The sequence below is a fragment of the Dipodomys merriami genome, unplaced genomic scaffold (assembly GCF_024711535.1).
Source record: "Dipodomys merriami isolate MVZ:Mamm:240054 unplaced genomic scaffold, mDipMer1.0.p SCAF_2, whole genome shotgun sequence".
In the NCBI taxonomy this organism is placed as follows: Eukaryota; Metazoa; Chordata; class Mammalia; order Rodentia; family Heteromyidae; genus Dipodomys; species Dipodomys merriami.
This window is the reverse complement of record NW_027203381.1, coordinates 38482290-38506381: the sequence shown is the minus strand read 5'-3', so window position 1 is coordinate 38506381 and position 24092 is coordinate 38482290. Positions and strand designations below refer to the sequence as shown.

Sequence of the window (24092 nt, the reverse complement as noted above, 5' to 3'; positions counted from 1 at the left end):
GATTAGAATAAAACCCAAACTCCTTGTACTAGTTAATTCTATTTTTTAAGCTCTGATCATTTTTACTATGGCATCTTTTTTTTTTTTTTTTTGGTCCGGTCATGGGGCCTGAACTCTGGGCCTAGGCGCTTTCCCTCAGCTCTTCAGCTCAAGGCTAGCACTCTACCACTTGAGCCACAGCGCCATTTCTGGCTTTTTTCTTTTTGCTTATGTGGTGCTGAGGAATCGAACCCAGGGCTTCATGCATGCAAGGCAAGCACTCTACCACTGAGCCACCTTCCCAGCCCCTGGCATCTTTTTTAAAAGGTCATTGTGGCTGCTGGTGAAAAATGGCTTGTAAATGTGGGCAGGAGAAAGTAGACATTAGTTACTAAATGGGGACAACAGTGTAGGTAAAAGACAATGCAACTTAAAGATTCTATAGTTTAAAAAAAAAAAAAACAGTTTTTAATATGGAGAGAGGAACAGGGGACTGAGATTTAGACTTCCAGAACTTCTAGATGATGATTTATTTATTTAGTGAGAGAATAAAACTATTTTAAATGTCAACTGAGAAATATATAAGCAAGTTGAGGCGTTTTATTTTTTATCCAGAACATAGGATAATATAAAGATCTGCCAATTCTTTGTTTTTTTATTCTATTTTACAGAGTACTTGAAACATTTTTGTCAGTTATGAGGATTGAACTCTGGGCCTGAGCTCTTCAGCTATGCCAAAACAATGATAATATGATCTGTTTCACAGAATTCTGCCCTAATACCGAAAATAAATTCTCGGGTCTTGCCAACTTGATGAAATCTAAGAACACAGCTTCATTTCTGGACTTAATGTCTAAAGTGTCTGACATAAAATACATACACTTTTAAGTAAATAGCCTCTCTTCCTATATAAGCTTCATTACAATTTAAAAATTGTTCTACATTTCTTGTCAACCACAACAAAATAAAGTAAAAAGATGGGAATAATGAAATATGTTAAACTGTATATGATATATATTTGTTGCTTAATGGGAAAAACTCGTTAACGAAAGTGCCATTTCTCTTCAAGTTAATTGATATATGATGTGATTTCAACTAAATCCCAACAGTACTTTCCAAGAACCTAAGAATATTATCTTAAATGCTATCAGGAAGAATAAGCACATTAGATGTCAAAGAAATCCTAAAAAGAAGAGTAGCTGGAAACACCTTATCAGATATTAAAACAATCATTAAAATGCAATACTGGAAGTGAAAGAGACAGATGAGGCAATTGAAAGGCACAGGCACAAAAAAAATAAATTATTAGAATATATGAAAGCCATGACAGACAAAAAAAACTTGCTTTGATTACATGTCCAAAAAGTGTCTATGTGGAACTCATCAATTTTCCTGCTCAAAACTCCCCTCCAGCTACAGTGACAATGGACCAAGCGACTCATCTCTCCCTACACTTGCCCGATTCTATTTAAGCAGCTTTTTTTCTTTCTCAAATATGCAAAGCACTCTGAACTCAGACCTTTGACACGAGCTTCCCATGAATGTTCTTTTGCCAGATCATCAGGGCTTAGTCCCTCACTCAATTTAGCAATTTATTCAAAGCCACTTCAGGAAGGTTTTCCCTTATATCCTTTCTAATGCAACAGGGCCCCTCCAACTTGTATCACTTTTTTTTTTTTTGTCGGACATGGGGCTTGAACTCTTGGCCTGGGTGCTGTCCCTCAGCTCTTTAGCTCGAGGCTAGTGCTCTACCAGTTGAGCCACAGTGCCACTTCTGGTTTTCTGGTAGTGTATTGGAGATAAGAGTCTCATGGACTTTCCTGCGCAGGCTGGCTTTCAACCAGAATCCTCAGATCTCAGCTTCCTCAGTAGCTAGGTTTACAGGCATGAGCCACCAGTGCCAAGCTAAACTTATATCACTCTTTATCTTTGATCCCATTTTATATCTCTGCACTTTACGTTTGAAGTGCAGAGAATATATCTGCTCATTTTTTAATTCATCATGAGCACCTGAACTAGATGCTCATGAGACTAAGAGGATCGGCTGAACCCAGTATAGGCAATGTAGTAAGACTCTCATCTAAACACATAAACATACATACACATTCACATACCTATATGTGTGTTATATCTATGTATGCACATATAAACTACAAGAGAGTCGGGCCTGCTGGGTGATTGAGTCTCCAGATTTAAGACAGTTATAAGAGAAAAGAGGTTTAGCATCTGCTAAATGAATATGACTAAAGATAAGCTAAAAGCAGAAAATTAAATAGACTGATTCTTTACCTAAACTTGGAAAAAAAATCAGAAGATGAAGACAAATAACAGTCTTATTTTTAAAAAAGATAGTGATGAGAGTGATTGTTTCCCAAGTGATTTTCTGAGAAAAAATTTCTATCTATATGAAGTGTACTATCCAGAAGATGAGAAGCCATGAAAAGTATACATTAGGGAGCAACATAAAAAAAATTGATGCTTGATAAAATAAATAGGATTTAATGTCAACTCTATTTACAACGTATAAACTAAAAGTTCACACTTTTAAAATGCTAGCACACACCTCACAATTCCCTGAGCACTTCCCTCTCCATTCCCCAGAAAGTCCCAGTAGACATGTTTGTCTTCATGATTTATCCCCCACAGAACCTAGATACAAATACAAGTAAATGCTGCCAGAGTACCTTTTGCTGAAATTTAAGAGACTGTGCTCTAATTAGTGGAGTTATAGGATACCCATCTTACATTATATGTTGGAAAAAAAACACTGGTATGTTAAGAGATATGGTCTGAGATTTAGAGAAAGATACAAGTAGAATGAGGAGCAGGTATCTTATTCCTAAATCCCTCCCATTTGATTTCCTAGCATATCCTCGTTTGGAGTATCATGAGACATTTCTTTTTTCTCACTTGTTTGTGGTGTTGAGGATGATACTCAATGCCTCACACATAGTAGGCAAACACTCCACCAATGAGCTAACATTACCAGTCCTCTTTATTTTTATATTTCAGATTGATATTCTTCTTTAAATTTTTTGGCAGTCCTGGCATTTGAACACAGTCTTTGTTCTTGCTAGGCAAGTGTTCTGCCACTTGTGCCGTAACTCCAGCCTAGCCCTATATTCTTTTATTTCTTTCATTTATATTCTTTAAGTTGATGCCTATTGCTTAGAACTCTTTCTTCAAAATCTATTTTACAGCTAGAAATCTAGGTCAGTGGTAGCAGATGTGATAAGTATGTGAGGTCTATGTTTAATCCCTAGCTTCTTAAAAAAAAAAAAAAAAGGTCCAATTTTACTATGAAATATTACCGCTAAAAACTAAGTCCTTGGATGTTTTGGTTATGCACTTTTTGGTGACTTTGTCACTCTCATTTCAACTGTAAATAAGAGTTTTGAAAATAAAAATATTCTGGCTAGACACCAGTGGCCCATGTTCCTAGCTACTCAGGAGGCTGAGATCTGAAGATGGCAGTTCAAAGCCAGCCAAGGCAGAAAATTAATTACTTAAAAACCAGAAGTGGAGATGTGGCTCAAAGTGGTAAAGTGCTAGCCTTGAGCAGAAGAACTCAGGAACAGCACCTAGGCCCTGAGTTCAAGGCCCATGACCAACTTATTTGAAAATAGATAAGGACCTACAATGTTCCAAAGTAACAGTGGTTATGTTTGGGTAATTTGTGGGTTTTTTTTTCTATTTTTAAAACTTTCTAGAATACAGGTATTACTGTCATGATTCTTTTTAATTATACCTTTTCAGAATGTGCCACCTTAACCTTTATCAAGAATACTATAACAAGCAGTAATTCTAGCTTGCCTGTAATCCTAGCTACTCAAAAGATGGAGATCAGGAAGATTTGGAGTTCAAAACCAACTATGCAAAAAATTCATGAAACCCAGTCTCAATCTGTTGGAACTACCTGTGGTGGCATGTGCCTATCAGTCCACATATGAAAAAAAACAGGAGAATTGCCATCTAAGCTGACCTTATCCCCAAAATAAACAAAAGATGCTGGGGAGGGGGGGCGGAGAGAGAGAGAGAGATGGCTCAAGCACCTGCCTAGAAAGTGCAAAGCCCTATGTTCAAATCCCAGTACAAGCTGGGTACCAGTAGTTCACACCTTTAATAGCTACTTAGGAGGCTGAGATCTGAGGATCATGGCTTGATGCCAGCCAGGGCAGGAAAGTCTTTGCGATTTTTATCTCCCATTAACTACCAATAAACAAGAAGTGGAACTATGGCTCAAAGAGGTAGAGTACTAGCCATGAACAAAAAAGCTCAGGGACAATGTGCAGGCCCTGGGTTCCCACAACCAACAATAACAACAAATCTCAGAACAGCGAGGGCTGGAAATGTGGCTCAGTGCTAGAGTGCTTGCCTTACATGCATAAGGCCCTGGGTTCAATTCCTCAACACCACATAAACATAAATTGCTGGAAGTGGCATTGTGACCAAAAGGGTAGAGAACTAGCCTTGAGCTGAAGAGCTGAGTGACAGGACTCAGGCCCAGAGTTAAAGACCACAACTGACGAAAAAAAAAAAGGTTTTACATTTTCAATGTTTTTTTACTTTTATCTTTCTTTTACTGGCTTGAACTTCCAATACAATGTTTATTGGAGTACAGAGGAAAGGTAAATCTAGTTCCTATAATTCCACTGCAAGCAAAAACAGAAGCCACTCTTGATGCTTTAAAGTTTGTATTGCATAGTTAGGACTTTCAAATACCTGTAATTTAATACCTATGAAAAAGGGCACTAATTAAGCCAGGTACAATGGATGTAGTACATGTTATCAATCCTAGCTTCTTAGGAGTCTGAGATCTGAGGATTGTGATTTGAAGTCAGATAGAGCAGGAAAGTCCTTGAGACTTTTACCTCTAATTAAGCACCAAAAAAATCTGGAAGTAGCAGTATCAGAATACACATTCTTCTCAGGAGCACATGGAATATTCTTCAAAGTAGACCATATTTTAGGTCACAAAGCAAATTTGTCCAAATTCAGAAACACTGAAATTATGCACTGCATTCTCTCAAACCACATGAGAATAAAATTAGAATTCAACACCAAAAGCCACCAGAGAAAATCCTGTAACACATGGAGGCAGAAGAACACTAGTGGGTCATGGAAGAGATTAGAAAGGAAATTCAAATGTTCATGATAGTTAATAAAAATGAACACAAAAATTACCAGGGACTATTCAGAAGTTTATAGCTCTGAGTTTCTACATCAACAAATTGGAAAGATCTGAAACCAATAATTTAATGAGGCACCTGAGGCTCCTTGAAAAAGAGCAACAAGCTAAATCCCAATCCAATAGATGGAAACAAATATTTAAAATTAAATCAGAATTAAGTGAATTAGAGTCCAAAAAGACATAGAAAGAATCAACAAAACAAAGAGCTGGTTTTTGAAAAGTTAACAAAATGGACACTCTTAACAAATCTTATCAGAAAAAGAACAGAACATACCCAAATAAACAAACTGAGGGATGAGAACGGAAATATCACCACAGATACAGCCAAGATTCAGGATATTATAAGGGAAGACTTCTCAAACCTTTAAGCTAATAAGTTTGGGAATCTGGAAGAAATGGACAAATTTCTAGCAAATATCGTATTGCCCAAACTAAACCAAGATGATTTAAATCAACTTAACAGATCCATATCAAGCATCAAAATCGAAATAGCAATAAGAGCCTTCCCACACAAGAAAAGCCCAGGACTAGATGAATTTACAGCAGAATTCTACAAGGTCTTCAAAGCAGAACTTACACCAATACTCCTCCAACTCTTCAATGAAATTGAAAGTTCACTACCAAACTCTATGAAGTCATCCCAAACCAGGCAGGCACTCATCAAAGAAAGAGAACATCGATGTAAAACTTCTCAACAAAATCTTAGCCAATCAACTTCAACAACTCATCAAAAAAATCATACACCATGATAAACAGGATTCATTTCAGGGATACAAAGCTGGTTCAATATACGTCAATCAATCAATCATAATTCATCACAACAAGAGCAAGGATAAGAACCACAATTATCTCAATAGATGCAGAAAAAGCATTTGACAAGCATTTGAAAGCGCTGGGAAAACTAAGAATCTATGGAACCTTCCTCAATATAATAAAGGTGATGTATGACAAACCTACAGCCATCATTATACTTAATGGCGAAAAGCTAAAGCAATTTTAACGAGACAAGGATGTCCACTCTCTCCACTTCTCTTCTAAATTGAAGAGAAATAAGATACAAACATAAAGGGGATTCAAATAGGGAAAGATGAAGTAAAGCTCTTCCTCTTTGTAGATGACATGATCTCGTATTTAAAGAACCCCAGGGAAGCCAGGCATCGGTGGCTTATGCCTGTAATCCTAGCTACTCAGGAGGCTGAGATCTGAGGATCAAAGTTCAAAGCCAGCCTGGGCAGGAAAGTCTATGAGACTCTTATCTCCAATAAACCAATAGAAAACCGGAAGTGGTGCTGTGGCTCTAGCGGTAGAGCACTTGCCTTGAACTGAAGAGCACAGAGACAGTGCCCAAGCACAGAGTTCAAGCCCCACAACTGACAAAAAAAAAAAAAAAAACTTCATGAACTCTGCTCCCAAGTTACTTGAGCTGATCCAAAACTTTGGCAAAGTAGCAGGGTATAAAACTAGTCCTGAAAAATCAATGCCAAAAACAAGAAGAGCCCAGCTGAAATCAGGAGAGCTACTCCTTTTGTAATAACACCACAAAAAAAAAAAAAAACCTAGGAGTTCAACTAAAGAAGTGAAGGACCTCTATGATGAAAACTTTAAAAACCTGAAAACGGAAATTAAAGCAGAACTAAGGAAGTGGAAAAAATCTCCCATGCTCCTGGACTGGCAAGATTAACATCGTGAAAATGTCTTTACTGCCAAAGGCTATCTACAAATTCAATGAGATACCTATCAATATCCCAACCTCATTCCTCAAGAAATAGAAGAAGCAACCCAAAAACCTCATATGCAACAATAAAAGATGCCAAATAGAAAATACAACCCTTAGCAGAAAGAACAGTGTTGGAGGAATATCAATACCAAATTTCAAACTCTACTACAAAGCCATAGTAATCAAAACAGCTTGGTACTGGCATAAGAACAGACCTGAGGACTAATGGAATAGAACTGAAGACCCAGAAATGAACCCACAGACCTATCGCCACCTAATCTTCAACAAGGGAGCTAAAAAAAAAAAAAAAATAGAATGGAAGAAAGACAGCCTCTTCAGTAAATGATGCTGGCAAAATTGGCTAAACGTCTGTAGCTTTAGCTAGATCCTTATATATCTCCCTGCACCAGAATCAACTCCAAATAGATCAAAGACCTCAAAATAAAAGCGGACACCTTGAAAACATTACAGGAAAAAACAGGAGAAACTCAAGACCCAGAAGCACAACAAATCAAAGAAAAGTTAGACAAATGGGATTGCATGAAATTGCAGAGATTCTGCATGGCAAAGGACATAGCTAGCAAGATCAGTAGGAAGCCCATGGATTGGGAGATCTTCACTAGCCATATAGCAGACAAGGGTCTCATATCTAAAATAAACTTAGAACTCAAAAAATTAAATACCCCAACAACAAATTCTCAAGTTTTTAGTGGGCCAAAGACTTAAAAAGAGACTTCTCTAAAAAAGTAAGAATGGCCAACAGACACATAAAGAGATGCTCAACTTCTCTAGCCACAAAAGAAATGGAAATCAAAACAACATTGAGGGTCTGGGTAGGTGGCTCAGTGGTAGAGTGCTTGCTTTGCATGCATGTGGCCCTGGGTTCCATTCCTCAACACCACATAAGTGGGAAAAGTTGAAAGTGGCGCTGTGGCTCAAGTGTTAGAGCACTAGACTTGAGCTGAAGAACTGAGGGACAGTATCCAGGCCCAGAGTTCAGGCCCCATGACCAACAGAAAAAAACAAAACTGAAAACAAACAAACAAACAAAAATTGCAGTTTTTACCTCACTACAGTTAGAATGGCTATAATCAAGAAATCTAATAACAACAGATGCTGGAGGGAATGTGGCCAAAAGGGAACCCTACTGCATTGTTGGTGGGAGTCTTCAACCACTTTGGAAAGAAGTATGGAGGTCCCTCAAAAGACTCCACATAGAGCTCCCCTATGATCCAGCAATCCTACTTTTGGGCATTTACCCAAACGATCACAAACAAGGCTACCTAAAGCTACCAGCACAACTATGTTTTTCACAGCATTATTTACCATAGATAAGATATGGAACCAACCCAGATGCCCCTCAGTAGATGAATGGATCAAGAAAATGTGGTGTGTGCCTCCAAATGGACTCATTACCTTGCTCATGTAACTGTAACCCTTCTGTACAGTATCTTTACAATAATATATATATATATATATATATATATATATATATATACAAAAAAAGAACTATATGCCTTCATCAGAAAAAATGACACTGCCCCATTTGTTAGGAAATGGAAAGACTTGAAAAAAAATATTGTGAAGTAAGCCAGACCCAAAGAAACATAGGTCCCATGGTTTTCCTTATTTGCAATAACTAGTGTATATAACTAGAACAAGCAGAAAAGGTCAAAAGCTATGTACATATGACCATATAAAATGCTAAGCGAAATGAACCCCAAGATAGGGACCCAAGAGGTTTTATCTTTGTTGCTGTTGTTTTTAATGTATTTATAATGTACTTTGTGATTTTGTTTCTTTTGTATGTTCTTCCCCCATGGTGGTAATCTCTGTTTTCACTGTATTTTATTCCAGTGTCCTGCATCTTGTATATACATTTTTCTAGGGCTGGGAAGATGTCTCAGTGGTAGAGCGCTTGCCTTGCATGCCTGAGGCCCTGGGTTCTATTCCTCAGCACCACATAAGAAAAAAAAAAAGCCGGAAGTGGCGCTGTGGCTCAAGTGGTAGAGTGCTAGCCTTGAGCTGAAGAGCTGAGGGACAGCGCCCAAGCCCAGAGTTCAGGCCCCACAACCTGACCCAAAAAATAAATAAATAAATAAATAAATAAAATATATATATACATTTTTCTAATTTGGGGAGGGGTGGGAAATAGCAAAATGCTGAAATAAGGATAAAGGCTGATCCACTATAATAATGAGATGTACAAGACACTATGTTGAAAACAAAGTTTACAACGTCAGGTGGGGGGAAGGGAGAAGTTGGGGAGGTGGGGAGGAAAGGAATGGTAGCAGAAAAAACAAAGGCGGGGCAACAATGCTTGATAGGAAATAGTGTACTCATTACCTTACTCATGTAATTGTAACCCCTTTCTACAGTAACTTTACAATAATGAATATATATAAGCTGGAAGTGCTGGTGTGGCTCAGGTGTCTCCCTGAGCAAAAAAGCTCAGGGACAGTACCAAAGCCCTGAGTTCAAACCCCAGAGCTAGCACAAATAAAAAGAAAGGACTGAAATTACCCATTTCTAATGAGTAGAAAATTGTCCCAGAATAACTCACTCAATGTTTTTGCCAATTATGAAGCTTCTGTGTGTATGTGGTTTAATTTCTTTTTCTTTTCTTTTTTTTTTTTTGGGGGGGGGGGTCCGGTCATGGGGCCTGAACTCTGGGCCTGGGCACTGTCCCTCAGCTCTTCAGCTCAAGGCTAGCGCTCTACCACTTGAGCCACAACACCACTTCCGGCTTTTTTTCTTTTTGCTTATGTGGTGCTTGGGAATCGAACCCAGGGCCTCATGCATGCAAGGCAAGCGCTCTACCACTGAGCCACCTTCCCAGCCCCATATGGTTTAATTTCTAAACTAGTCTGCTCATGTACTCTGAGTACCAACAAGATCTTGATAACAGATCTTATCCATGTCACAATTTTAACTCTGCAAATTTCCACATTTCTCTGTCCTCTTAGATTTTTCCATTAGCCTCAAACTTGTATTCTTGATTGTCTCACTAGATTTGTACAATTGATACTGCAAACTCTAAATGTCTTTAAAAAAAATTATCTGCGACTGCTATCCAAATGCCCTTCTTCCCCTCCTCAGGAACTGGAAACTGTTTCAGATGCTCAAGTCCAACACTGTCATCCTTGACTATCTCACATCAAAACCATCAAAATTCTCACCATTCTACCTTAAATATTTTAAAACCAATGACTTATCTTTACTACCACCATCTTGATACAAGTTAATATTCTCACTTGAAGTATTCAAATAACCTCTTTATTGCTATCTTTCCTTCTTCCCTCCCCTACTGTGGTCTGTTCTATCCATAAGAAGAGATGGAATTCTGTAACTGAAATCAGATCTTATCGGAACTATGTTCTCAATTTTCCATTCACATGAACACAGGGGAAATGTGTCTGCTTTGTTTTGTTTTGTTTTGTTTTGTCGGTCATGGTGCTTTAACTCTGGGCCTGGGCACTGTCCCTCAGCTCTTCAGCTCAAGGCTAGCACTCTACCACTTGAGCCACAGCGCCATTTCCAGTTTTCTGAGTGGTTTATTGAAGATTCTTACCAAGATTCCATATAGTGACAGAGTAAGTCATGGAGCATTGTTTTCACTTCTTGCCTCTTAGCTATTGATCATTGTATATGATAGAAACAAAAAACCAACGTTTCTCCTCTCATGCTCATACAAGATGCTCAAATGTTAACTTGACATAGCAGTGCAATGTGAAATCATGGCAGGGATGCCCAATTTCCCACTCATAGGTCCCTCTTCACTGTGTGCCATGGGGCAGGACAAGACAAAGAGAAATAAATGGTCTCTTTCTACTTACAGGACAAAGAGAGGTATAGCTGGCTTCAGCTTGCTCCTGTGGATATCTCTTGTAAGATTATCCAAGGCTTTTATCTCTTTTAAGATTATCCCAGGCTTTTCCTGCCTGGGCTGGCTTTGACTCACAATCCTCAGATCTCAGCCTCCTGAGTAACTAGGATTACAGGCGTCAGCCACCGGCACCTGGCTGTTTTGTTTTCTTCATTCTTCTAGATCCCTAGTCCCTGGAATATTACTCAGTACATAAATAGTATTTGTTGGATTGAATACCTTAATTGCCATAGGTTCATGGTAAGTCCTTTTATCTAGCAGAGAAAGATCTCAAGTTCTCTTCTCGATTAAAATTCTGAGACTTGATTTTCCTACCTAAATGTACAATCTGTTAGCCAAGTTCTCTGAAGACCCAGAATATTCCAGCTTAGAAAATCTTTATATTTACAAAATAATTTGAGAAGACCTGTTATTATTCATGATTGATTTCTCCAAAAACAAACATTCTAGTTTTGGAGTTTTTTTTTTTTTCTCTGTTGGTTGTGGAGCTTGAACTCAAGGCCTTGGGTGCTGTCCCTGAGCAATTCTGCTCAAGGTTAGTGCTCTACCACTTTGAGCCACAGCCTCGCTTCTGGTTTTTGAGTGGTTAATTGGAGGTAAGAGTCTCACGGGGACTTTTCTGCTTGGGCTGGCTTCCAACCTCAATCCCCACATCTCAGCCTCTTGAGTAGCTAGGATTATAGGCATAAGCCACTGGCACCCAGCTTTAGGTCTCCTTTATGTTCTTCAGTTGAAGTTCCTCTAAAAAAAAATGTAGCATTGCTTATCAAATATTATTTGTCTTGTTACAAACTTACTTTGTTCTACTACTATAAACTTTGTCCATTTAAATTTTTTGTTACCATTATACCATCAAAATCTTGCTATTATCTTGTTCCTCTTTAAATGCTTGAATTTCCCTTTGCCTAAAAATACTCCACTCCAGAGCTGGCATGTGACCCAGTGGCAGAGAAACTTCCTTAGTATGTACAAGGCCTGAAGTAGGTCAATCCCCAGTACTACGAATGGGAGAATTTTTTTAAATAAACATAAAAAAGAACCTTTCCTTCTCCCTTTGACTCTGGAGCCAAACTTTCTGTTCCTAAATGAAAATAGTTGTGACCTCAGCTTCTTCATTTCCTACTCAATCCCTATTCCAATCCAATAACTCAGTGGAAGCTACTCTTTCAGAAATGACCATTGGGCATTGAGTCACCAAATTAATTCCACAGCTCTTTCTTAGTATTACATTGTCCAGTCTGAGTTATATATGTTACCAATAATATCCTACCCCTTTACTCTGCATTTTCTCTCTTCTTTTGGCTTCCATGAAACTGGTGTTTCGCTCCCTTCTCCTGAATGTTTCCCTTCTCCATCCTCCAATTTCTCTTCTAACTTTTATTCCAAGAAGAATATGAATCTGTCTCAGGGATACAGAAAAAGCCTCTGTGGGGAAGCAGAGTTTGAGCCAGCTCTCGAAGTGAGACGAGTGTTTAGCAGATGGACAAGCAGGAAAGAGGTATTTCTGGTAGAAAGAAGAGATATGCAAAGTAAGGACAGTGTTGTTAACCAGAGTCCTGAACAGATTAGTTTATCTAAAGGTACACTGTCCAACGTGGCAGATACTAATCACATGTGGCTACTCAGTACCCAAAATGTGGCTAGTCAACTTTGAGATATGCTGTAAATATAAAATACTCACTAGATTTTAAAAAGAGAAAATCTCACTTGTATTTTTCATTTGTTACATTGTTGAAATGGTAATATGGATATATTACATTCAATAAAACATAAGAAAATTAATCTTATCTGTTTTTCACTATGAAAATATGCAATTTTTATGTGACTCTTACTATATTTCTCTTGAACAATAACAATCCAGAGGATAGCCCATCAAAGGAAAAGGGAAACAGGAAAAACTATACATTTTGTAGGGGCTTTTTGTGCTGGTCCTGGGGCTTGAACTGAGGGCTTGGGCATGGTCTATTAGTGTTTTTCACACAAGGCTGGTGCTCTATTACTTGAGCCACAGCTCCTCCTCTCCATTTCCAGCTTTTTGATGGTTAATTGGAGATAAGAGTCTAAGGGCCTTTCTTGCCCACACTGGTTTAAATTGTGATCCTCAGATCTCAGCTGCCTGAGTTGCTAGGATTATAGATGTGAGACACTGGCACCTAGCTAGAATCTGTACTTTCTTGGTCATCTCCACTCCTATTGATGTCCTAAATGAAAACACCTACAATCTCAGCTACTTGTGAGAGGTAAAGATCAGTAAGATGACAGACTTGCATTAAATTGATGAGCATCTTCTGTTAAGACAAGTCTTATAAACTTTCCTGCCAAGGCTGTCCTGGAACTATAATCTCTCACTATCTGAGATAACAAACATACAACACTGGGCCCAGATATGGGTTAGAAGGGAATCTTACAAACTTTTCTGCCTGGGCTAACCTCAAACTGCAATCTGTCCTCAGCCTCCCGACTAACTAGGATCACAGGTGTCAGCCACCAGCACCTGGCTGATAATGGCTTTTACTGGAAAAATGAAAACTATAAATCATATAAAGGGAGCCTTTTAAAAATAAAATTTATCTAATGAAAATTCAACTTGGATTTTAGTATGAATGTCAAAAGACCTATTCCTTTATAAAACAATTTCTAGTTACACTAAATCTTCGACTAAAAAAAATCTTTACAAGATTTTATATGTTATGTACTACTCTAGGTGCTGGGGAAACAATAGAGTGTGATTTCAAGTCTGATGGCAATGAACACAAGGCCCTGTGGGAATGCTATAAATCCTAATCCAGGCTACTGGGAAGCATCAGGAAACATTCTAAAAAGGGATATGTAAAAGCCCTATTGGATGTTCTCCCTTTAAAGTCCCCAGGATACCTTTTAAAGCTTCTCTTGTGATTATTCAACTCTTTCTGTGATATTCTGCTTTTATATTTGATACTGTTTTTGTGGGCTCCATACTGCAAATGTTCCTATTAGTAAAATTTATTTGTAATTCCAAAATTAGCATATGTGGAAATTTCTTAACCACAGACATTCTGGGAGTGATGAAAAGTTAAGAGCAACCTGACATGTATTTTCCCAATGCATTCTATAAGCTAAGGCAGAACAAAGTAACACTATTCTTGGTAACAAATGTCCTTATTACAGTCTATTTATTTTCACATTTATGTTCTTTTGGTGGCTTTACTTATTACCTTTGTGATCCTTCTATTGATGATTTCACTATTTTAAAATGATGACAAGGGGCTGAGAAGGTGGCTCAGTGGTAGAGTGCTTGCCTTGCATGCATGAGGCCCTGGGTTCAATTCCTCAGCACCACATAAGCAGAAAAAGCTGGAAGTGGTGCTGTGGCTCAAGTGGTAGAGTGCTAGCCTTGAGCTGAAGAGCTGAGGGACAGTGCCCAGGCCCAGAGTTCAGGCCCCACGACCAACCAAAATATATATATATGGCAAGAAGCATAATGCAGAAGTGCTAACTAGTGTTCCTAAGTCTAAGACTGGGATGTGCCTAGCAGACAATACAGAAGCTTTTTCAGGCATGAGGCATAATTTGTGGGCTATGGCTGTTAGTGACGATACATATTAAACCAATAAAACAATGTTACATTAAGAACAACAACTACCAAAAAAAAACTCTTATGTCCATATCTTGGAGTTCACTTCACTTAGCATCATCTCATATGGTCATATGTACATAGCTATTGAGCTATTCTTCTCATCTGCTAAGTTTATCCTAGATATATACTAATTATTACAAATAAGGGAAAACATGGTACCTATGTTTCTTTGGGTCTGGCTTACTTCACTTAATATGATTTTTTTTTTCCAAGTCCTTCCATTTCCTTACAAATGAGCAGTGTCGTTTTTCTGATGGAAGCATAGAATTCCATTGTGTGTATGTATATATATATATATATATATATATATATCATATTTTCTTGATCCATTCATCTACTGAGGGGCATCTGGGTTAGCTCATAGCTATGGTAAACAATGATGTGATAAACATAGTTATGCTGGTAGCTTTAGTGTGGCCTTGTTTGTGGTCATTTGGGTAAATATACTACGTGGTTTCTTTTTTTCTTTTGTGTTTTTCCCCCTATGCTTTATCCCCTGTTGTCACTGCATTAGATTTTGGTAACCTGGGTATTGTTTATACCCTGGGTATACTTTATCTGAACTAGGGAAGGGAAGGGGAACAACAAAATAGTGAGAAAAAGGACAAAGGGGAACCTATGCACCAGTGATACTCACAAGACATTATGTTGGAAATGATCTGTAAACCTTGGTGAGGGGGGGTTGGGTGCAGGGGTGAGGGAAAGAGTAAGAAAAATGAGGGAAGGGGTAACAAGTTAGACAAGAAATATAATCACTACCTTATTTATGTAACTGTAATCCCTCTGTACATCACTTTGATAATAAAATTTAAAAAAAAAAAACAAGGTTACATACGGTGAGTGCATGAAAATGCTACAAAAATATTGAGACTCACAGAACTTAATCCTAAAGAACTTAGCCCTTAGTTCAAGCCCCAATACCAGCACCAAAAAAACAAACCAAATCAAAAAATGTATAACTATTGTAAATAATGAGAATTGTACTATGATTCTCTTGCTGGCTATCTTAGCCTTTACTGTTACCTCCTACAGAATAGGGAGGAATCACTAATAATTAAGTTTAATTGACAAGAAGATTAGTAAAGTTACTTTTTGTGCATGTGTGTTTATGCAGGTATATATGGTATATGTGTGTGTGTGTGTGCTGGTACCAGAGCTTGAACTCAGGGTCCCACATTCTGTCTTGTCTTTTTCACTCAGGGTTGGCTATCACTTGAGCCACAGCTCCACTCTGGCCTTTTGCTGATTAACTGGAGATAAAACTCTCTTGCATTTGTCTGCCCGAGCCACCTTTGAACCTCAATCTTCAGAACTCAGCTTTCTGAGTAGCTAGGACTACCAGCATGAGCCACTAGTAACCAACTACTTTTTCTTTTGTGAATGCTTTGACTTCTTATCTCCAACTAACCACTCAAAAACTGGAAGTGGAGCTGTGGCTCAAATTGGTAGAGTTCTAGCCTTGAACAAGGACAGCACCCAGGCCCTGAGTTCAAGCCCTACAACTGATCCCCACCCAAAAAAATAAAATAATAAAACAAAAAATATAGACCAACAATGGTTTTCATCAATATGCTTACCATTTTTGTTCCTTAGGTTAGGGTCAGCTCCACTTTTCAGAAGCTTTATGGCACACTGCTTATGGGCCCGGTAGGCTGCACAATGCAAAGGTGTATTCCCTAACTGATCCGAACAGTTAACATCAGGAGGATTGGGTCTGCTGAGCTAACAATTAAAGAAACACAATGCAAAGTTATATGCCAAAGACAGACTTTCTCCCATGATGTGCAGGTGTTTCCAGAAGAACATAAATAACAGCTAGATTTTTTGGCCTTTGGAGAATCTATGGCTTGTTGCTCACCAAATCAATGAGCACTGACATTCTCATGCTTATCCTCAGGTGCCAAGGGACAGTGTCCAGGTCCCCTGAAGACAAACACCACACTATGCCAACAAAACCTCATCTACCTCTGACATGAAGATTTCACTAAGCTTTGCATTTCACACTCGTGACAGCAAAACTACAAATCAAGCTCCTACAAAGAGTCCCCAAGAAGAGTTATAAAGAGATGTTAAATATGTAAATGTCAAAGTTCTACTGAGTTTGTTGTTGCCACCCAACTGCCTTAGACATTTCTTTATATAGTCTTCATTTCACAAAATTTTAAAGATGCTGCAGGAACTATACTTAGAAACCAAAGAAGCCTTTAAAATGAGCTAAAATAACTTTAAAGCAAATGGCAATGCTTCACTCTTGAATTCAGAACAAACTGAGAGTTTTGCTTAGTGAGATTTTGTAGGAAATGGAAACAGGAAAATAAATCTCCTAGGAAGAAAAAGAAAAGTGGGCTGCTCTATCAGGATATAAATGCTTCAAAATACTGGCCTTCTTGTTACTTTTTAGGACAACACTCCTGTCAGAAACTGCTCATCAAAATTAGAAAAATGGGTTCCTGTTTAGGGTCTTATATATTATGTTTTGATTTTAAATTGGCTTAAACTGAAAAAAAAAAGTCTTACAAGTTACCCTTACAGCAACTATTTGTATGAAAAATTGGGTTCTTATCAAGTTTTCCATAGAGGAAGAGGACCTAAATCAGTCAGTAAAAGATCACTATTTAAAAATCATGGTGCTTAGACTGTTTACTTGCTAAGGTCTTTTTTCTTTCTTTTTCTTTCTTTCAATATTGGAGTTTGAACTTAGGCCCTCCACTTGCTAAGCAGGTCATCTGTTGTCAAGTCATGCCTCCAGCACTTTTTTGAACAGATTATTCATGAGATAGTCTGAATTCCTGCCTAAATACATGCTTGAACTAAGATGTGCCAATTTTAGTTTCCTCATTATAGCTGGGATGATAACCTTGTGCTACCACAAACCACATTTTTATGGTAAAATGGTGCCTCATAGACTCTTCTGCCCAGATTGGCCTGGAACTGTGATCCTCTCAATCTCAGCCTCCTACACACCTGAGATGACAGACACATGACACCAAGATCAGCTACTGGTCGAGAAGTTTCATGTATGCCTGAGGTGGCCTGAAAAATCTTCCCAGTCTCCAACTCCCAAATAGCTATTATTAGAAGTCTGAGCCATAGGTACCTTACTCCTATGCTAAGATATTTATAAGATTTTTGTTCTATTATTGAGATGATAGAAATTATTTTTGGTTTTACAATTCATTAAATTATGCACACACACATAAACTTTCCTAGTCATGTGTCAGTTAATCACCCATGCCTGTAATTCTAGTTACTTGGGAGACTGAGATCTAAGGATCATGGTTGAAGCCAGCCCAAGTAAAAAAGTCTGTGAAAGTCCGGAAGTGGACCTGTGGCTAAACTGGTAGAGTGCTAGCCTTGAGTGAAAAAGCCAAGGGACAGTGTTCATTCAGTCCCTGAGTTCAAGCCACCTTGTGTATTAAAACTTAATGAGTGCTATTGGCTCCAACTTATAAGCCAGGCTGCCCTTTGAAGCCAACAACAGACAAATCCAGAGAGTCTTAAACCCAATTATCCACCAAAAATTGAGTGGTGGAGGTAAGATAGGGAATGGTAGCAAACAACTTTGAATAAAAAAATCCAAACAAGAGCAAGAGGCTCTGAGTTCAAGCCCACAACCATCATATAAAATAAAAATACATACATAACCAAAAAATAACTGTAATAATGCTTGTGTTTTTACCAGAGCTGTGATTTCTGCTGTTTTGCCTTCTCTTGCTGCTGCTAAAAGTAATTCTTCAAGCTTTCTTTGTTGAGTCCTTTCTACAGCTGCAAAAGAAAATATGATATGTTCTACTGTTAGCCAGGATCTTAAGGCATAAAGAATAAGGCATACTGTACACAAAAATTACATACACAAGACATGCTCTTAGTAAAAAAAAAAAAAAAAAAAAAACTAAAGTGCTTTGAATTGTAACTCAAATGCAATTAGAGTTTGTAATTTTCATTGCTTTACATTTCAGAAAAGTTCAACTTCCTTTCAGTTTGTTAAAAATTAGGTTTTCAATTCATACAGCATTAGGTATTTTACTATCACACTCATCAAGATAATCATAAATTACTTTTAATAGTAAAATATAATTATGTATATGCCCTGAAAAGGAAGATAAATATGGTTCATATCTTCCAGAACCTTATAATGGAAAGAGAATAAGAAATAGCAATTATTATGAAGATGTACAAACGATGTAAATGGGCAGATAGGTATCAATTTACTTACATATGTCAACGTAAGAATATAAAATGGGGGGCTGGGAAGGTGGCTCAGCGGTAGAGTGCTTGCCTTGCATGCATGAGGCCCTGGGTTCGATTCCTCAGAACCACATAAGCAAAAAGAAAAAAGCCGGAAGTGGCGCTGTGGCTCAAGTGGTAGAGCACTGCCTTGAGTTGAAGAGCTGAGGGACAACGCCCAGGCCCAGAGTTCAGGCCCCACAACCAGATATAAATTGGATTTAAGCTCATGCATGTAATAAAGGAGGCAAAGATCATGACAATCAAAGTTGGGGCCATCGTAGGCAAAAATGTGGCAAGACTATTTCAATTAAGAAGCTATGCATGGTGGTACATGCCTGTGGTCCTAGCTATGTGGGAGACAGTAGGTTAATGGACTGAGGTCCAAGCCAGTGTCTGGCATAAACATGACACTAAAAAATAATCTAAAAAGCAGAAAGACAAGAGGTGTGGCTCAAAAGACAAAGAGCCTGCCTAGCAAGCACAAGTTTTAGAGGTCACACTCTAGTGTCACATTTAACAAATACTGTGATATTTATATGTTCCAAGTGCTACTAAAAAACATCTTTTTTAATAAATAGTATTGATTATTCTATAACTTCTCTGAGGTAGGTATTATCCTCATTTTTTTTTTTTTTTGGTCAGTTGTGGGGCTTGAACTCTGGGCTATGGCTCTGTCCCTGCCCTCTTCAGCTCAAGGTGTGTGCTCTACCACTTGAGCCACAGTGGCACTTCTGGTTTTCTAGTAGTTTATTCAAGATAAGAGTCTCATGGACTTTCCTGCCCGGCTGGCTTTGAACCATGATCCTCAGATCTCAGTCTCCTGAGTAGCTAGGATTACAGGCATGAGCCACCAGTGCCCGGCTTATCCTCATTTTCTAAACAATGAAAACTAAGACATCAGGAGGTTAAAGTACTTAACCAAAGTCACACATTGAAGGGGCTGGGATTTGAACTGGAGCAGGCTGTTTCCAAATCCCATAGAGAGCTAGAGCTTTTTATCAATACCACTTCTTTTGTTAAGAACAGCTTGCAATCTTATTTAAGAGTGGAATACATCAATAAAATTTCATCTCTGCTAGACTTGAATTCTGATTTAGTTTCAAAAAAAAGGGACAATTTTTATATGAGGTCTTAGTAGCCCAACTCAATACACATGTACAATATCCTATGCAAAGACTACAAGAAAGTATTCTCCTGATTTTCTCTCTGGCCTAAGCCGTGATAAGAGAAGCAGGTTGGGGAGCCAGGTTAGTGAGGAAACAGATGAACAGTAACTACAGATAGTAATTACTGTGTGCCAACTCAAATGGAAACATTATGCAAGCCAGCACATTGCAACTACAAGGAGCCCATCCACTGAATATAGGAATAGCAGGAACTAATTTAGCTTTTATCTTAAGAAATGACTAATCTTGCTACATTTAATCTTCTGTTCTCACATTTTATTTCCATACTCAGACACATTCCTCTACATAGGCTCAGTGTACTTCTCCTGTAGCTAGGAATAATATGGCCACTGAACAGTAACACTCTATACCCTATTACACTCACTTCTATGTATATATGAAGATGTAATTTACTCCCCCATCATTCTTGAAGTCTGGTGTCCTTATCACAGGCATTTATGACAGTACCCAACACAATGCATATTTTATCAAAAATAATCAAATAATACATAACAGTATTTGTCCCAGACTTCATGGAAGGGAAATAAAGGGTATTATAATGTTAATTCCTAGAGCTTCCAGGCTCATGAAATAAGGAAAATGGACAGATTTTTTTTTAATCCTATATATGCTCTTGAATTAAACCCTTCCTGCATTTGTTCATTCAGGAAACTGAAAGACTGCTGACAAGCAAAAGTTCTAATGTGGGGTGACAGACATCTTGATACAGGCATTATTCATATGGTAAATGTTTCCAATTTGTGAAAACTGTAATCTGTGCATTAATAATATGTACTTTTCTGCAGTTTTTTCTGGATGTTTCTTAAAGCAAATGCTCCAAATCCTAAGAACCATTAAATTTTAAATTTAGTAACTCTCATTTCTATCAAAATCCACAATTACTTAGGATCTCAGAGGTTATGAAATCTCCTGCATCCTGACAGATGCTCAAATACTTTCACAGAATATGTTAAATAGTACAGTTGACATGCAGAAAAACAACTGAGAAATGTATCTCATTCATGATAGAAAATTACTGCTTTGCAATCACCATAGGAATAAATGACTTGGGCAAATATTATAGAGTGCTACACCACTGGCAAACAAGACAAGCCTCAAATTCTCCCTACCATCACCACCCAGTTTACTGGTTAAAAAGGAAAAAAAATACCTTTCTCACAGACCACCCAGAAATTAAAAATTAAAATTACCAGTGATGGCCGGGAGCTGGTAGCTCACCCCTGGAATCCTAGCTACTCAAGACACTAAGATCTGAGGGTGGCAGTTCAAAGCCAGCCTAGGGCAGAGAAGTCCATGAGACTTATCTCCAATAAACTACTCAGAAAAAGTCATAAGTAGCTCAGTGGCTCAAATGGTAGAGTTCTATCCTTGAGACAAAAAAACTCCAGGAGCATGCCATCATGCCCTGAGTTTTAGCCCCAGATCAGCACCAAAAACAAGAAAAAAAAAAAAAAAAAAAAACAAGATCAAGAAAATGTGGTATATATATACACAATGGAATTTTATGCTTCCATCAGAAAGAAGGACCTTGCCCCATTCATCAGGAAATGGAAAGACTTGGAAAAAATTATATTAAGTGAAGTAAGCCAGACTCAAAGAAATATAGGCTGCATGGTTTCTCTCCTTTGTAATAACTAGAATATGTCTATAAACCCACAAGTTAATCTAATGGATAATAAAACAAATAATTACACTTGGACATGATTAAACAGTACTCTAACCATTCCACAATGAGAACAAAAGAGGATATTCTTAGGAGAGGATCACAAGGGCTCAATAGCTATGTGCATATGACCATATAAAATGATGCTTATCGAAATGAACTCCAAGAAATGGAAACAAGAGGTATTTTTTTATTGTACTATTTGCAGTTACATCTTTTTTCTTTTTTTCCCCCTTTGTTGCTTTTATTTCTTTACCCTTTGTTTTGTATATAAGTTTATCTGATTTGGGGAAGGGATGGGGAATCAGAGAAATGGTGGGACAAAGGGCAAACCAATTCAACAGTGATACTCACTAGACCCTGTTGGAAATGAACTGTACAACTTGAGGGTAGTGGGGAGTCAAGAGAGGGAAATGTGAAAGAAAATGAGAGAGGGGTAACACTGTTCAAAAAGAAATGTACTCATTACCTTATTTATATAACTGTAATTCCTCTGTACATCACCTTTACAATAAAATTTAAATTTAAAAATGTGCATATCCTAAACCTAATCATATGAAAAGAAAAACCTTGACAAACATTCTACAAACAATTCCAAAAGGTCAGTATTACTTTTTTTTAAGCTGAAGAATTATTTCAAATAAAAAGAGACTTTTTTGGATGCCAGTCCTAGGGCTTAAACTGAGGGCCTGGGCACTGTCCCTGAGTTTCTTTTGCTCAAGGCTAGCACTCTACCATTTGAACTCTACTTCCAGCTTTTTTGAAGAGTCTCAAGAACATTCCTGCCAGGGCTAGCTTTGAACAGCAATCCTAAGATCTCAGCCTTCTGAGTAGCTAGGGTCATAGGCATGAGCCACCAGCTCCTGGCATAAGCAGAAACTTTATAAGAGCCTGTTTAAACAGATGTGGTGATACAACATGAGATTCTGGATTAGATATAGATTGGGTAGAAAATACTACAAGGATATTATTTGGACAACTGGCAAGCTTTATACACAAAATGTCTATTATATAACATAATAGGTTGTATATCACTTATTTAAATTGCTTGGACCCATAAGTGTTTCAAATTTCCTATGTTTGGATATATTTGCATAGCCTTTACTGATTTAAAAAAAATCCAAAATTGGAAATGCTGCAGCCAATAGTTATCCAGGAGCCTGAGATCTGAGGACCAGGGTTCAAAGACAACCTAGGCAGAAAAGTCCATGAGACAGACTCTTATCTGTGATTAACCACCAAAGAGCCAGAAGTAGAGATATGGCTCAAGTGGCAGAGTGCTAGCCTTGAGGGCAAAAGCTCAAGGACAACCCTTGGACCCTGAATTCAAGTTCCAGGAATGGCACTGAAAAAGTTGTGGATTTTTGAGCAATTTCAATTTTAGATTAGAGATAATCTGTAGACTGCTGTTAAATATCCTAATAATCATTATACAGTCAGCCTTATTATCCATGGGTTGCACTTCTGTGGATTTAACCAACCACAAACTGAAAGTATTTTTAAATGGTATTTCTACTAAACACTGTAGTCTTGTTTATCTCTTGTCATTATTTCCTATACAGCATAGCATGACAATTATTTACACAGTACTTACATTCTATTAGTTAAGTCACATAGAGATAATGTTAAAGTATACAGGAGGATATGTACAGGTTATATATAGTGTACAATTTTATATAAGGGACTTCAGTACAAACAACTTAGGTATCCACAGATATCCTAGAACCAGTGTTTAGAGACACTGAGCAGAGACACTGTTATTATGTAAGAAAGTATCCTTGCTCTTAAACACATTTTAATATTTATGGTCAAGAGATCACTACATCTACAAATTACTTTCAAATTGTTCAATGTACATACACACACACACACACACACACACACACACACACACACACACACACACACACACACACACACACACACACACACACACACACACACACACATATATACATACACAAAATAAATAAGACCAAGTAATATTTAAAAGAATAAGCCAGATGTAGCAAAATATTCATTTTTAAAATATTCATTTTTATTTTATTACATTATTCTTAAAAACTTCCCATAGCTTGGAAATTTTTCAAAATAAAAGACAAATGTGATGCAAAGAAAGAAACTATTCCATTCTAATACCTGAGAATACCAATCAAGAGACTCAATCCTTTAAGTCAGCATTGTATTAGCACATTGTACCCAAAGATAAAGTCTATGGTAGTCCACAAACAAAACTGTTGACTGCTGTGGTTGAACCCCAAATAAAACCATCCCTTCTCCCAAATACCAATTCTTCAGATATAACAGTGATTTCATTGTATGTAAATATGCCTGAGGTAAACTATTGCCTACTTCTTTGTGCATTGTCCCTATGATCTGGTTTTTGAATTATCTGTGGTCTTGGTGGGTTGGTTTTTCAATGTACTTCCTATAGCCCATGAGCAAGTTAATGCTCTGTCCACAAATGGTATTGCATCTGGCTAAGGTAATCTCATTAGAAAGAATCACTTAATAAAATTTACTTCCCAGATTAAGACTGAAAGGAAAATGTAACCCAGGCAGAAAGTAACCTAGAAGACCACATGGACAGAAGTCACATAGAAGAAAAGATTTATTGCCAGCA

The 24092-nt window shown here is 37.7% G+C and overlaps 1 protein-coding gene and 1 non-coding gene across 3 annotated transcripts in view; both read right to left on the bottom strand.

Moving 5' to 3' along the window:
• Positions 1 to 24092, bottom strand: part of Osbpl1a (oxysterol binding protein like 1A) — a 217440-nt gene that overhangs the window by 150673 nt on the left and 42675 nt on the right. For both annotated transcript variants that reach the window (XM_070029418.1, XM_070029419.1), the window contains exons 8-9: positions 18069 to 18154; positions 15967 to 16111 (exon numbers count right to left, since the gene is read on the bottom strand). In XM_070029418.1, the coding sequence (XP_069885519.1) occupies positions 15967 to 16111; positions 18069 to 18154 (231 nt within the window). The remainder of the gene's footprint in view (positions 1 to 15966; positions 16112 to 18068; positions 18155 to 24092) is intronic.
• Trnaa-ugc (transfer RNA alanine (anticodon UGC)) lies at positions 9655 to 9719 on the bottom strand. The gene has a single exon. It is a non-coding gene; the product is annotated as a tRNA-Ala (tRNA).